At 36.4% G+C, this 17,120-nt stretch overlaps 1 protein-coding gene across 3 annotated transcripts in view; it reads left to right on the plus strand.

Annotated features, from left to right (window-relative positions):
* BANK1 (B cell scaffold protein with ankyrin repeats 1) overlaps nt 1-17,120 on the plus strand; it is a 306,556-nt gene that overhangs the window by 94,855 nt on the left and 194,581 nt on the right. For all 3 annotated transcript variants that reach the window (XM_059376571.1, XM_059376554.1, XM_059376562.1), the window contains exon 5: nt 7,450-7,589. In XM_059376571.1, coding sequence (XP_059232554.1) covers nt 7,450-7,589 — 140 coding nt within the window. The remainder of the gene's footprint in view (nt 1-7,449; nt 7,590-17,120) is intronic.

Consider the following 17,120-nt stretch of genomic DNA (forward strand, 5'->3'; position numbering starts at 1 on the left):
CATAAGTGACTCTTAATCTCACAAAACAAACTGAGGGTTGCTGGGGGGAGGGGGTTTGGGAGAAGAGGTGGGATTATGGACATTGGGGAGGGTATGTGTTTTGGTAAGTGCTGTGAAGTGTGTAAACCTGGTGATTCACAGACCTGTACTCCTGGGGATAAAAATATATGTTTATAAAAAATAAAAAAAATTATAAAAAAAAAAAAAGAAATTCCTGAGGACATCCCTAATTTTGAGGGACTCACCTCGAGGAATCTTACCAGGTTCACATAGTGAAGCTCTAAGGAAGATCTTCTAGAGGCTCTGCCAAGGATAGGGGAAAAATAATTATGGTGAAATACTCCCCGTATAATCTCCATAGCAACAGCCTACTCTTCAGGGAAACTACTTTACCAATGCCTTATCCCCACTGGGGAAGGATGTCTATCCTGTTGTAGCACCCTCTAGCTTTTCTGTCTCACTTGGGGTGAGGAAAGAAATTCATGCCACAGGAGAAACACTTGTGAAGGTGATAGCCTAAAGATACCAGCCCACTTAAAGACCAAGATTTAATGACACGAAATGATTAGAATGCTTCCCCCCACCCCAACCTGACCACCACCACAAAAGGGTCTCAGTATAATGGCAGAAGGTTACAGCTGGAAATACTGCAAGCTGCAGAATCTTTCTGAGGAGCAGTAGTTAGGGAAGCCCAAGGTCAAAAAGAAAGATAAAAACAAGGATAATAGAGGAATTTGAAGCCTCTGGCATCTACAGCTACAGCAAACATGAAATATGGCCCCTCTCTCAGCCAGATCATTATTAATTCTCTCACTACATGCCTACCTACTTCAGTTCTTCTACCTGAGACAGCATGTCTGGTTTGCAACAAGAAATTATAAGACACGCCCAAAAGCAAGAAAAAACACAGTCTAAAGAAAAAAGCAAATATCAGGCCAGACTTATATATGACACAGATGTTGGAATTACCATACAGGGAATTTTAAATAACTATTATTAATGTGTTAAGGACTATAATGGAAAAGTGAAAAACATGCAAAAACATATGGGTAATATAAATAGAGAGATAGAAACTATTTCTTTTCAGTGCTAGTCAAAACCAACTCAGCTATAACCATGATATGTTAGTGGGTCACAAATCATAGGTGGAAAACTATGCTTTATAGGTACACTGACCAATGTGGCCACTAGCCACCACTAGTTATTTAAACTTTATTATAATTAAATGCAATTTAAAATGAATTCTCTCAGTTGCACTAACCATATTTTAAGTGCTTCATTAGAACATATCCATCCTCTTGGAAAGTTCCTTGAACAGCACTGAACAGCAGAGTATAACAGAGTTCTTTTTTCTCTATCCAGCATGCTCTTTAAAGGCTAGTGATTTGTCCAGAATCTTTAGTGTAGCCAAGGAAACAATTAACTAGTGGCCAAAGAGCTGTTTTTATTCTGTTTTGAACCATTTAATGGGTAACTTTAGATAAGTCCCAATAGTGCCTCAACTTCCTTGTTGATAAAACTACTTCTCTAATTACATTTTAAATACTTATAGACATTTGGAAATAAGAGAGATAAGATACAAGACAACCCTTAAATATCCAGCTGAGGAATAAGGGGTTAATCTTTCCCTCTAGTAATTCCTTTAAACATAAGGAGTGGCTTTTCTGGAATACCTCACCCTCAGCTTCTGGATAGGATATGATAAACCATTTAAAAATTTATGGGGGGGGGGCGTCTGCGTGGCTCAGTGGGTTAAGCCTCTGCCTTCAGCTCGGGTCATGATCCCAGAGTCCTGGGATCGAGGCTCTCTGCTCCTCAGGGAGCCTGCCTCCTCCTCTCTCTCTGCCTGCCTCTCTGCCTATTTGTGAGCTCTGTCTATCAAATAAATAAATAAAATCTTTTAAAAAATAAAAATAAAATAAAAATTTATGGGGATCATTTTTCTAAGTATTGTACTCCTTATATTGCATCATATCTTCTCTCAGTCCTCTGTTTATATCTCTTGATATGAAAGCCACCAAATTTGTTCATCCCCTTTCACCTTTGGTGAATCATGTTCAAGAAAGCTCTTAATTCTATGTATCTCATATATAATCCCTTAACTCATTGGTTATTTCTAGGGGCAGGAAAGATCTTGATTACTATCCCACATTATCTAATAAAAGTCTATACAGGGGCACCTGAGTGGCTAAGTCAGTTAGGTGTCTGCCTTTGACTCAGATCATGATCCTGGGGTCCTGGCATCAAGCCCCACATTGGGTTCCCTATTCAGTGGAGAGCCTGCTTCTCCCTCTCCCTCTGCTGCTTCCCCTGCTTGTATGCTCTCTCTCTCTCTCTCTCTCACACACACACTCTGTGTCAAATAAATAAATAAAATCTTTTAAAAAAGAGAGAGAGAGAGAGTCTATACTGATTTAAGTCTCTAAAAAATTTTTTCTATACTTCTTTGAATACCAAATTAAGATGAAAAGATCTAAAATGAAAGTGGAAACATACTAGGGATCCTTCCCCATTACGTTTATATCACGTTCAAAAGATGGCCTCCATCTTTCCAGTCTCTTTCTGATGTAGAAAAATTGCTCATATGATTTGATTTCTGATCATCTGGGTCATGATTTAATCAGCCATATTACTCAAAATGTGGTTTTCTTTCTATAAATACTCTCTTGTGCGATAGCCATAGCTCCAGAGCTTTGTGTACTAAATCTGGCTGGTATTGAGGACTGGTATGGCAGCTTCACACTATTGTCCCAGAGCAGAATTATTTCTAGTCACCATTCCATAGTCCCTAGGGTATAGCCATAATCATCATGGAGGAAGGTGGCTTCTAAGACCCTTACTATCACTCCCAAATTTTGAGCAGCCTGATAAAGCAGTGGTTTTCTATCACCATCTCCAATTGCAAAAGTCAATTCTATGCATCTCTTCTCTACTTCATATTCAGTGACATTACCTCGTGTATTAGTCTCCTCTGGCTGCCATAACAAAATTCCACAGACTGTGTGGCTTAAAGGACAGAAATTTATTTTCCTCACATTTCTGGACACTGAAAACCTAAAATCAAGGGGCAAAAAGCTGGTTTTTGGCAAGATTTCTCTCCTTGGCTTGTAGTTGGCTACCTTCTTGCTCTGTCTTCATATGGCCTTTTCTCAGTGCATGGCACTTCTGGTGTCTCTTTCTCTTCTTAAAAGGATACCAGTCCTATTAGATAAGGGCCCTACCTTCTGACTTCAGTTTAACTTTAATTATCTCATTAAAGGTCTTTTCTCTAAGCACAGTCACCTTGGGGGGTTAGGGCTTCAACATAGGAATTGTGGGTTAGAGGGAACATAATTCAGTCCATAGTCTTTGGTTACTTGAAATCAGCCATGGTGGAAGTATATACCCCACAGATATTGGCAAAAACTATAAATCACATCTTTTTGATTTTCTTTTTGGAAAGTCAGTTTATCAACACAACACTGGGATAAAGAAGGCTTTACCAAATTGAGGTTTCTACAAGACACATCTGCTGGTATCCCATTAATCAGAGCTTAATCCCAAGGTTATGTCTAGCTATAAGGAAGAACAGAAAATCTAATCTTTTTAGTTAGTCATGTGCCTAGCCAAAAAAATAATTAATTAATTATTTAAAAATCAAGATTCTGTTTCTAAAATGAGAATAAACTTTGGGATAGGCAACTAGCATTCTCTTTTAGATAATGGTACCTCTTAAAACCAACTAATAATAAAATTAATTAATTAATTAAATTATGTAAAATAAAACAATTATTCCTTATTATTCCTTCCTTTCTTTGAAGAGTTTCTTAGTCTTTTTAAGTGTGTGTAATGATACTCAACACTGAGGCATGTCACATACTCTGAGACCTACTTACAGTGCTCAGAGCTCTCAGATTTTTCACCACCCAACACAACTCCTTGCTGTATTAATGTTCTTTTTAAATGTGTGTTTCTTTCTAATTTTGTTAACAATTTAGAAAAAAATCAAAATTATATTCAAGTACAATTTACCAACCAGTGAAGAAATCTTTTTCTAAATGGTCTCTTTTCCTTCTCACATACTACCATAGCTTAACCTGATTTTTTTATTTGACAAAATATCCTCTAATTCTGTCTTCTTTTCCTCTCAGATTAATAAATTCATACACTTATAGTTACTTTGTTTTCTAAAAAACACACCTTTCTAATGGTATCCACAAGTTTATTACTGACAGGAACTGCCTTGTGCTAAAGGAATTCGAAGTTACTCAGGAACTTGCAGTAGTCTCTGCTTATGCCAAAAGTTATAAAAATACACGTGAGGTCTTTAAACTAGAAATATCAATTAATGTTTACTCAGAAGGAAGATGGTATTCCTCTGGTATGTGTAGCTCAGCAAGAAAAATACTTCGCACAGCAGGGGGACAACAAATTAAAAGTTGAAAGAAATGTAAAAATGCCCACAAAGATATAGAATCTCTTGTTAATTAAGAAACTGTCCTGGATAATATAAATTATAATTTCATATTTCATTTAAAAAGTTCAAATATTTTATTTAGGGTGTGCCAAATATTATGCTTAACCTACATAGGTAAATAACAACTGATAAGTTTTTCTAACTATCATAATTGAAAGGAGCAGTTTTAATATATATTAAATTGTAACCAATTTTTAGTCATGACCAAAGTTTTGAAGCTACCAATATTTATTTAAAAATAAAATAATGTTCTAATCAAAAGAAAGCCATATTGATTTCAGTTCCCATGGAAACGTTAGGTGGGTTCATGTAAGGTTTACTATGTGATAAAAGCCTGAAGTTGGTTGATAAAGGAACACAGCTTCACAGAGAGTGGAAATATAGAAAGCAAGTAGCTCTTAAGTTATTGGATTTGTGAAATATGTATTTTTAAAGAATTAATGAAGTTAGTTCTGACTATTCAAAAACATTTTAGATCATGTTTTCCATAAACTGTTTCAGTCTGTTGTCCCTCATCTGGAAGGGCAGTCTGTTGTTCTTTAAATCCCAGTCAATGCAGGTTGACAAAGAATTTTAAATGGCCTGGGCCTTGAGATTTGAAATTTGAGTAGAATTTCTTTTTTGCTGTTTCTCCTCTATAAGTTTGCTTTCTTATGTATCTGTGTTTGATGTGTTCAAGAAGTTCCATCTTCTTACACTATGAGCCTTTTCTCCTCTCCATTGCTGGACTCTAATACCATTGCTGGGTTTGGTGATCTTGACTTATACTTGTGTGTATTTCCAGTGTTAAATGTTACTTCCTGACTTTACACAGCAAGTAGGAGAATTCACTTTCCTTCTCTTCTGAGTCCTTAAATTAATTGGCTTTTATTTTTATTAAAGAGCTATAAAATGTAGGTACATTAATGGCCACACTCAAAATAAAATAGTGCTCAAGTGGAACAGGGTGCTGTTTATGAAAAGACCAATTCAACAATACATATTTAAGAAGGGCCTCCCAGCCAGATGAATCCATAAGGAATCTTCCAAGGTCTTGATTTACTAACTGACATTCAACAGAAAAGAAAAATGTATACAGCAAAGACAGTACTTCAAAGGACATCTCTTGGGAAGATTATTCTAAAATCAACATCATTATCAATAGATCTAATGGTACAAGTTATCAAAAATCAGTTCATTTGCTTTCAAGTTAGATTTTAAAGAATTTGGATATTTTAAGCATCCTGTATCAAAGAACTACCAAACAAATATTCTCATCTTATATCTCTCATGATTCGTCACCCAACTTTCTTTCAGAAGGTGATCATCCCATCGCAAACTCTAATCTCTTTTTTGAAAAACAATTGATATCTTCTTTCAAAATCGTCTTTCTAGGGGCGCCTGGGTGGCTCAGTGGGTTAAGGCCCCTGCCTTCGGCCCAGGTCGTGATCTTAGGGTCCTGGGATGGAGCCCCACATCGGGCTCACTGCTCAGCGGGGAGCCTGCTTCCCCCCTCTCTCTCTGCCTTCCTCTCTACATACTTGTGATCTCTGTCAAATAAATAAATAAAAGCTTTAAAAAAAATCATCTTTCTAAAATCTACCAAAATTTACTTCCTTTGACTAGAGTAACTCCAGAACTCTCTTTACTATATGTGGGCAGCTTCAGCTGATGAGATGTACATCATGTTACATTATCTTCTGGATGGACTTATTTTGGGAGGAGAGAACTTTTATACATATATATTCTTTATAATACAGGTTAGGTGTCTAGTCAAGCAGTATGGAAAGAGAAAATTACAGCTTCTTGATCTACTTAAGCTTAAGATTGCTTTTGTTAGCTTTAAATCTCTCTGAGCAAAATTATAAGAGGTCCTTTAATCTCTTCAGGAGATAAGGTGAAATTAATGTTTAAACCTTAGAAACTTCTAAATATTCAAAGCTTCATCAGGTGCCTGAGGTTAGAACAGGTTTTTATGATCTTGTACCAAATGGCTTATAATCCAACCCCCGGATGTCTGGGTAACAGTTTTCCAGGAGAATTTGGGAAATATCTCCATGACAGAGAGTCAGAATCTTTTAAAGCAAATGGATTTCAAGGCTTAATTTTGTTTACTTTTGTTATAATAAAACAAAATAACTTTCTTGCTGAAATGATTTTTTATTGTTATTCCTTCATATCAATCCCAAAATTCTTAGGAAGCGCTAACTCTGTTGTTATGTTAATGCAGAATTCACAAGGCATCATATCAGTCACTTTGAAAAACTTGTTCACATAAAGGATTTTGATGAGGAGAGCCTGGGTGGCTCAGTTGGTAAAGCAACTGCCTTCAGCTCAGGTCATGATCCTGGAGTCCTGGGATTGAGTTCTGCATCGGGCTCCCAGCTGCATGGGAAGTCTGCTTCTCCCTCTGACTTTCTCTCCTCTCATGCTCTCTCTCTCAAATAAATAAATAAAATCTTTTAAAAAACAAGGTTTTGATGAATGTATAGTATAACTAGTACTTAAATAGCAGGGTATTAAACCTCGCCTTCCCACGTTTTGCACTGTAATCAATTTCATAAGAGTTTGATAATTTCAGTCGAGTCCTATTCTTTCTCTTTCCAAATACAACTTTGAGAAACTTGCCTATAATAAATGAGAATTTTCTTAAGGTTATTAACAGATGCACAACTTTAAATGAATGACTGTATCCTTCTATATTCTAAAGTATTATGTAAAGATAATTATAGATTATACCAAAAAAAGAAGGTTTAGTAGTAGGAAAAAAGGATTTAGGGCTTTGTTTTTACCATAATTTTAGCATGTTCCAATCTTGTAAGGTTTTATTTAATTAAGTCTAAAATTGTACATTATATTCTTTGGATACGAAGGATAAAAAAGAACACATTTAGTTCTAGAAATCAGTAAAATTGTTATGAATTCTTAAATATTCCTTCATATTCTCTAATAGATATAAAAACAGGATGCATGCATTGCATATTCAGCTCCTAACTCTTGTTTGCGTTTCCAAGATTTTCCTGCTGGCTCTGTCAATGTCCGCATCTACTGTGATGGAGTCATTAAGGCCACAACAGAGATGAAATACTCTACAACAGCAAAGCCTACGGAAAACCCACTGGGAGTGGCACATCCAAGAGATCGTGTGTGCCAGGTAGGTGGATCTTCCCACAAAGTTGGTAACAAGCCAAAGAGCCAATGCTGGATAACAGAATGCATGCTTTGGTACAAAGTCTGAATGTTGGTTGAATAAGACTGAATTACGCATCACTAGGGAGGGAGGAAATGGACTTCTGTGATGCAGAGATGCAGATGAATTAGTTTGCTTAACTTAAAAGTCATTTCAGGTAATATCACTGGGAGACAGGTTCCCCTTACAAAATCGTTTTTGTGATGGACTCATTTTAAAGCTGCCACGGAGCAGATAAAGAAAGACAGAAGGATTAGGCTGAACTCTTGAGAAACAAACACCCTCTTTATCCAGACCTGGACATTACAAAATAAACGTGAGGTCATTGAGGTTCAGGAGTCAGACAAACCAAGAGTACTACTGAAAAGGGAGCCCAGGGCACTAATCTAGGAATTGTTATTTTCATGTGGAAATTTTCAAGCTCAGTGTGTTTTTCTTTGTTTCATTTATTCCTGTTACCCGAAAGTGAAGATTATTGCTTTCAATTGACAGTGTTTATTAGGAATCCCAGAACTGCTCAGATTTTCAGGGAAGTGTGCAAAGAGGCATTTGCAAGCCCCAGGTTCTTTCTCCAGTGGGACAAAGCATTACTTAGCAAAGATGACTTGGTGAGGAGTTTCTAGTCTTCTCAAAAGGCCTTGTTTGAGGCATTTACAGGCAAATGGAGATGCTGCCAATGCCTTCATCAGTAGAGACTGCAACAGTTGCATTTTGTTTAATCTTAAAACATTGGTTTGACTTCTGCATTTTATTTATTTATTTATTTATTTATTTATTTCGTTACCTGACCCACTTTCAAAAGAAAGTTGTTTAATGTGGAACGTTTATCTTTTATGTGCTTATTCCATCACATTTTCAGAGTTAAATAAATGACATTTCTTTTTGAAGCTACTTGATAATTTGATTATAAACTTACTGAGTTGCCTTGGGTTTCTGGCATGGACAGGGAGGGTAAAAGGGAGTAAAAATGAAAAAAAGGTAGCTAAACAATGAGATCTTCAAATTTACCACAAAACACTCTATAATGAAATCATCAGTGATAGTACGGCTGACAGGTTGTCACGAAGCCTTATCTGTTTAAACTAGTTTGAAATTGGAGGCTTTGTTATTCATTTTGTGTGACACATTTTTCTGTTAGAACAATGGCAAAGGTAAAAATGTCTTAGAGAAGGTTCAGGAAATAAAGTACCATTTGTCAAACTGGTGAGTCTGAGGACTTTTGACAAAATATCCATATTGTAATTGCAAAGCAAAAACAAAAGTATTAGCTTGAAATATAAATTGTTTTATTTTATTGTGACAAGTCTACCTTATCTTCCACTTTAAAAATTCCATTCATTGCAGAAAGATTAATAAAAGTGATATATTGCATTATCAGTATTCGGTTAGCATAAAAGTAAAGCAGAACCCCCAAACACATTTTTATGTGGATTTTACCTTTGTGGAGAAAAAAAACTTTCATATGCAAGATTAAATATAATGTATGACTCAGACAATTTTTCAGAGTGCTTTATTGTGCCAAGTCATGGTTTGTTTTACAGCTTTGAGTAAATAAAAACTGTTTTGTATCATTTTCAGATAACTAGAAAATACTTTTCACATTCAGTGTCAGAAAAGAGAGGTGAGAAAAGGTTATGATTACATCTTAGGGTTCTCCTCTTCACCTGTCCCTGGTGGCCTAGCAAAAGGAAGGATGCTTGCCAGTCACAGCTTGATTCAGGCTTTTACTCAGGGGAGAATCACTTTGAACCTGAGCGAATACTGAGAGGTACAATTACTCTAACTTGGTGACAACAGACCACAACACGGTAAGAAGAGACATTAAGAGATTTAGTTTAATCTGTACAACTTTAGATAGGCTTATGAGTTTTGCTACTGTTGTCAGGGGATGTGGACGTGTCATGAAATTAGATCAAACAAATTCTGAGACTGAGACCTCAGACCAGACTGAGCTGTACTACCGCAGGCCTGAAGAAGGGAAAAGGCTACAATTGAGGCAGCCTCCATCAAATCTTAGACCAGGAATGGCACGGGGTTCTCCAGTCCACCGGCACTTGGACCACATGAGTTATCCCTTCTATGAATTTGCAAAGATAGTGGAAGGCAGACTCTACCCCTGGTGAAAAAGAAGGAACTGTGGGGGCATTTCCTTGGTGTGTTAGGGTTGTTTAGCCTCCAAAGAGGTGGCCCAGCCCATACTGTGCTTTCCTTTGCAGGCATTTGGATTTCCCTTTTGACGTTTGGCTTTGTTCCCAAGCAGATTACATTTTTTTAAATGTGCAAAAAGGTTTGCTTTTCCGTGCCAGCATAGAACATTACAGTAATTGTTTCTTTCAAGTACTTGCTACTCTGTCACTTAATTGGGAAATTTGGATATTTTGCAAATAGTTGACTGAACATCTCTAGCCAAAGAACAGCATGCATTGTAATTTTATTCACTGTAGTTATCATGCATTTGTAAGAAAATATACCACCAGATTTAAATTTCTTCAGTATCTGATCTACTTTGTTGAAATGGCATAGTGTAAGAGCCATCCTGAGTTTTCCTGTAAATTTTAATGGCAGATGTGACTTAAGTAATCTTAAAAATTAGTAGTAGGACACTTCCTGTAATCATTTAAAAGCTATTGGGCATATAATAATGTGAACATCCTGTGAATTTGAGGAAAGGAATACTAATGAGAAATCTGTGGGTTTTATTTTTCAGTAATCCTAGAACTTGTAATAAGAAACTTTATATTATCATTTAAAAGCTGTTGGATATATAGCAAAATGACCGTTCTGTGCATTTGAGAAAAGAAATGATGAGATTTTTGATTTTCTTAGTTTATTTTTAATGATGTCCATTAGGTTTTAAATAGTTTACCTAATTTGCCTTAATTATCTAACTCCCTAAATCATTTCATCTTTTTTGGATAGATATTAAATCCCAGCATGTAGCCTCATAAACGTACAATTTCCAGAGCATTACCTAAAACAACAAATTTAAGAGAGATTCAATGAAAAAATGAAAAGAATCCAGAGTCCAACTTGGGAAGATAATTAGAATTCAAGTGCTAGTGTTAGATATACTGGTAACTCCCATTTAACTGAGATAATTAAAACCTTTGAGATTTTCATTCTATTTACAAAAGCATCTGGGGACAACTATAAAGTTAACTTTGTATAGGAACAACTATATACAACATAAGAAAACAAATTAGGTCAAAATGCTAAAAGAACATAGCAATTATTGATCAAATCATTAGCATCCTATCTGTTAAAAGAGTTTTTGAAGTCGTACCAAATAATTATTTTTTGTTGTATTTCTTGTTGGTACAATGATACCTTTGTGCTGCCTGTATCCATCATTTTGCACAGTTTGCTTTATACTCATTGAAATCTTATTTTCATGTTAGGGTACACATCATTTCCAGTTTTTATTAAATTACATATATGATTCAATCTTTGGTTTGCTGTTTGCATATATTTAATATAGTGTGAAGCCAAGTACAGTTGGGATGAGGGAAGATACATAGGGAACTCTCATATCATGAGGAGTTTTGTAGTTGTGAATCGTACTCTTCAAAGTTAGTTTTTCCACAAGGTTAAATTCAGATGTTAGCAGGTGATTCAGGATTTACCCCAAAGCCTTTCAGTAATTTTTGTAATGTCCTTGTCTCCTTGGAAACACTGGTGGACACCATTCTTCTTCTTTTCATCAGCTTCTGTTGATAAGGGGTACAGAACCGTCTAGTATCTATACTTCACCATAATGCCAGTGTCATCTGAGATGCTCCCTGGCTACAGACTTCTGCTGACTCCCTGGATAAGGCGCAAAATCCCCTGAATGGCATATCAGGCTGCAGAGTCCCACATCTCTCCCAACATCGGCTCTTACCATAGCATACCCTCCGTGTCTTCTTCTCTCTTTGAGTCCTGTGGTTTAGGCTTCCATGGTTGCTCCCTCTTAGCACATATTAAGCTCTCCTTCTCTCCCCCTTCTTTAAGGCATGGGCATTGTGGGTTTTTTTTCACCCTCGCATACCCAGTTACTTTCCTGCAATTGGCTCCTGACACATGAGACACCCTGAGACAAAATGGGAAAACACAAGTGCTTGCTTTCCTCCAGTGCTAACTGAAAACGTAAGTGGAGAACTGTAGTACAGGTATATAAATGATAAGAAGGAGAATGAAAACTGTCCTCTTAAAATACACTTTAATTTTTCCTCAGATTGAGTAAGTGAATCTGGTATTTATGAAAATGAAGAACACTCAGAGGTCCTGGATACCAGAAAAGTGGAGAATTTATGCTATACTTTTTTCATGTTCTACCTCAGGAATGAACCATATGTTCACCATGTTGCTTATTACGGACTTTTTACAGCTACAGGGTTCCAGATTCTAGTCTTCCCTTTCTTATGAATATTCAGTAATGTTTGCTACTCAAAAAATGCCTCCAATCTACGATCTATGATCACTCTTTCAAAAAGGCTGCATGTTATCTTTTCTTTCCCTTTCCTGGAAAGTGACTGCATAGCACAGGAGAACCGTTTCATTCTGGATGGGGCCAGTGCAGGAGTTAGTTTCTTAAACCGAATCAGCAGTCTCTTCATGAGAGCTCATTCTCTTTAGTGTGGAAGGAATTTCCTCATATGTACAGTGGAGGAAGCTAGAATATATGATCTGCGTTGGCCAATTCTGACTCAAATATTCCACAGTTTTATGACAAAAAATAAATACTTCAACTGGAGATTCTGACCACTCTCACCAAAGAGGATTGGCTTGCAGGGATTCTCCATGCACCCTTTATTTCACTTGTATTAGCACTTCTTCCCAATTTTCCCTGCAGAGAAGGAAATGATGTGAATTTCATGTATCTTTCACCACTTTTATTACGTGTTTCCTATTTGTGATGAAATATTTGAAGTGAGGAGGGGAAGAAAAAATGAAGTGTACCATAGGGGCATTTATTTCTGGATTCCTTTTTTCATATATTTATGCCTTTAATTAGAATGGATCAGTAAAAATAAGGCGTATCTATCAAATCTTGCATTTTACTGATAAAATAAGTGACATTTTGTGCCATGCCTCCACCTGGGATAACGATTCAGCAATGGTTACTGATGCCTTATTTGGGTAGTTCAGACTTAAACAACAACAATCCTCAGCTCACTTACCAATCATTGAGTCAAACAGGAGCATACCACTTGGTCCCTTCATCCACTTATTTAGGAAATAAAAAATAAATTAGTTAACTTAACAGCAGTTATAGTAGCTATTGTTGGGGAAAAAATACATATTTCTGAATGGAGTTACTTAGCCATGAACACAACCATAGTTTTAGTTCCCATTAATTCTCTATCCTATAAGCCATCTCAGTCCATATTGGCCCCATTCATTTTAGCTTATGTTTAACTGTTGTTTAGCATGTATCTTATTAATGCCACTTTAATTTATATTTTCTGCTTACTCAGTGGAAATAAATACTCCCTTCATTTTTTTTATTTCTCCCCAACTAAGTATCTCTTTGGCTTTTTATCTCCTCTTCTCTTATCACTGGGGTGGCTTTGACTGCCCTTTGCAGAGGATGTCTGTGTGTCCACGTCAGTGCTTCCTGTAAATGACCTCATTCGAGGGCAGCCTTCTGCTTTAATATCTAGCTCTTTAGAGGCTTCAGATCTTCTTCAACCATAAAGAATGTTTTTAAACAATCCAGAAAACAAAGCACAAGTCAAATACAGTTAGCAATACTCCTCCATTGCTATTATTCATAACAAGACAATTAGGGAAAATTACGGAATCTGCCTCTGGAATGAATCCCAAATCATCAATAACCCTTTGGAAATTAGAAGACTGAAGAATCCTTGTGGCAAAAATGTGTTTGTTGGCATTTTTTAAAAGTCATTATGCATTCTATTATTTCCTAATAATAGTTATAGTATCAACAATAAGATAGAGCAATAAAGTAAATATGTAATCTGGGAACTCTAAATTGTGTTTAGCATTCACAAACTATGCTTCCACAGTAAACAGCATCAAGACGCAGGAAATGAAGTAAAAGAAATCTTTGACAAGGAAAATCCAACTTCTAAGAATCCTGCCTCTCTCCCTCCCACCCCTCTCAGCCATTTAGCCGTCAACCATATTGCCTTAAGTAGCAGCACACAAAAAAATATAGTATGTCAATTTTGCTCAAGTCCTACACAACAAATCCAGGGGATGTTTTTCTTGTCCAATTTAACTTGACTTTCAGCAGCAACTGATACCATTGACCAAACTCACTTTCCTGACTCTTTTTCCCCCCTTAGCTTTCAAAAAGCCCTATCTTTCTGGTTTTCCTCCTACTGCCTTCTCCTTTTCTTCTCAATATCCTTTGTAATCTCTTCTTTCCGTGATCTAGAAAATAAAGTTGCAATTTCAGTATTTAATTCTTAGACTCTCTTCCTTCCCTGATAAATATTCACTTGGCAGGTTAGCTCATCCACTTACAAAATACAGTCCAAATGTGGTTTTCCCAATCTTTCTGCCTCGAGATAAGCATCATTGTTCAGTTTAAACATCAAAAATATAAGAGTCTCCTTAATACCTTCTACTGTCTCACCTGACAAATTCCATCCATATCAGTTTTGCTCCGTGAATATTGCTCACTTCTCTCCACATCACTCCAGTTCTAGCACCTCGTCCTCTGCTTTTCCTCTGCCGGAACCCCAGCAGGCTCCTCTCTGGTCCTCTGCCATGTGTTCTTGCACCTGACCTACTCATCTCAATGTCCATAGTCAAAGGGGTTCTTTTAAAAAGAAAGATCTCAGCAGGCAATGCTCCTGCTCAAACCCTTTCATGAATTCCAAAGGTTATGTGGATTAAAAAAAGAAAATCTTTAACATGAACGATATGGCCCTGTAGATGCTGCCTCCTCTCTTTGTCTCCAGCTTAATCTCACACTCATTCCTCTTTCTCTGCACGATAGACACACTAGTCAGCTTCCAGTTCCTGGACTTTTAGTTCCTAATCTCCAACTACAGGGCCTTTATATATGCTCTTCTTTCTAACTGAAACATTTTCCCAATCTCCTTTCCCTTCACTGACTTCTGCTAGTTAATTCTAATTCATCTTCCAAATTTTAATTCCAGCTTCTCTTCCTCAGTGAAGCCTCCCTTGAACTTGTACATCTCCCTACATATCTCTTTGTAGCTCTGATCACATTCCAATTTGGTATCTATGTGTATAATATCTGTCAAATTAATATCTGCCTCTCATTAAACTCCAAGCTCATTTTGGGCAGAGATCCTATCTATTTGGTTCCCTGTTTCATCTCCAGAGCCAAGTACACTGCCAGAAACGTGGTTACTGAATGCCTATTTCATTGGGCAAAAGAATGAGAGATATTTTCTACATTAAGTTACCCTCCCAAACTGAAGTGACCCAGCTATCAGAGCCCCTTATTCCAACAGCCACCAGCTTCCCCATAGTACAAGCAAAGCCTTTTTTCAGAGCTCAGGTTATTAGACTGTTGGCTGAAGGAGTGCTGTTTCTGACCAAAATAGAAAAGGCAGGACAAAGAAGGGAAAGACAAAGGAAAAACCAAATGAATATAAAACAATGAGACTAATTCTAACAGTCTACCTTGGGAAGTAGTACCTTAAACAACTCAAAAAATAATTTCAAAAATTTAGGAAATCATGGCATTATTTAGAGAAGTCTTTTTTGAAAGACATTTCTCTGAATATTATAGGGCAATTTTTGTTTTAAAATTTGTGTTATTACCTATTTAACAGTAAGTTGTTACAAATTAATTGGTAAAGGGAGGTAAGAGTGAGAAGATTCATGGTTCCTAGGACTGTTCTTTCTAATGCCTGTGTTAGGAGAACTTTGGTCTTTTGTTTGTTTCATCATTAGTGTCATTAAATATGTCTATTATTGAGTCTGTTCAGGTTTGGTCAAATTAAAGCTTTGACACTTTTGACATTATGTAAATGAGGGCTCATATTGAACAATTCAGCATAATCAAGCTTCAGTCAATTTCTAGTAAGGTTGTTTTTAACTTTATTAGATTGCCTTTACCTAAATTATAACGTTTATGCATGACTGATGGAGATGGCAGAAGCTCCTATTTGTTCCCCCAGAATTTCTTTTTCCTTTCTTATATCTTTATCTGGGCACATGTTTGCCCAGGTAAATATTGCACTTCCTGACTCCCTTGAAGCTGGGTGGAACCATCTAACTACCTAACCAGTGGCCGGGAGCATGTCCGTAGATATGTGCACATCTATGATCATGTCCTTTGAAGAAGGGTGGAGTCTCTCTTTCATTGACTTTTGTCTCTAACTGGTTACACCAACAACATGGGAGTGATGAATGAACCAGCTAGGACCATGAAGAGGAAGTGTAGCACTGAACCCAATAGAGCCCTGATCCCTTAATCAGCCCTAAATTAGATTGCCTAATTCCAGGCTTTCATGTTAAAGAGAAATAGGCTTCCATCTTGTTTAAGCCACTGGCATTTTGGATGCCACAATAGCCAAACCTGCCTTCTAATTGATTTATAAGACATGCCAACTATTTTCTTCAGTTGCTACAAAAACCAGTTTGGGGAGCAGTCTCCTCATTAGAGACTGGTGTGCTGTTCTAAATCACAGTGATTGCATTTCATGAGTAGTTATGAGAGCACACATTATAGTATTTAGAGAAAAGGGAATTAATATGTACTGGAGATCTTACACATTTTAAACTCTTAAATAGTTTTGTCAGTTAAGTATTATTAAGGTCCATAGCTAATGAGTCCTAGAGCAGGAATTTCAACACAGGTTTCTCAGATCTGATTTTTTCTTATTATAATACCTTTTTTGTGCTATGTAAAGAGATGCCACAACTCTGAATACTCAACAAATAATAAATAGAACATATTTGAAGTGCATCTTAAGCTGCATTGTTTTATATTGTCATATTTACTTTTGCATTTGCGGTCAGACATAGGTTGAAATTCTAAGAACTGACTCACTTAAAACTTAGAAAATTAATATGACAAATAAAAATATCTCTTTTATCTTATTCTGTCACTTATTTAGGTTACTGCATTAACTGCTTGGAGTTAAATACTCATAACGTTTAAATTAATAAAAAAAAAAGTTTTTGCATAACCCTGGCAAGTATTTGCTTTGCTCCTTTACCCATCATTTTCTTTACAAGCTACAGTAGGAAATTTTGTTTAAGATATGTTATGTAAGCTATCAAATTCCTCTTTAAATGGCTATCTTGGCTCACTTTCACAGCACACACTGTGAACAATGGAACAAATGAAATGACCTTTCTTTCACTAGTTAAACAAGCATAACAATTTGTTATAATAAAAATAACGTGTTTTGAGCTCAACCATTGACTTTCCTTTTAGATATCTGAGGGTAAAGAGTAAAATGGAACCATTTAATGGGCTTTGTCTCCTATAACATTTTACAACCCTCCTATGGTTGTTTCATTCAAGTTGTTTCTCTTGCTAATCAAGGTACTTTAAAACTA

The sequence above is a fragment of the Mustela nigripes genome, chromosome 1 (assembly GCF_022355385.1).
Source record: "Mustela nigripes isolate SB6536 chromosome 1, MUSNIG.SB6536, whole genome shotgun sequence".
In the NCBI taxonomy this organism is placed as follows: Eukaryota; Metazoa; Chordata; class Mammalia; order Carnivora; family Mustelidae; genus Mustela; species Mustela nigripes.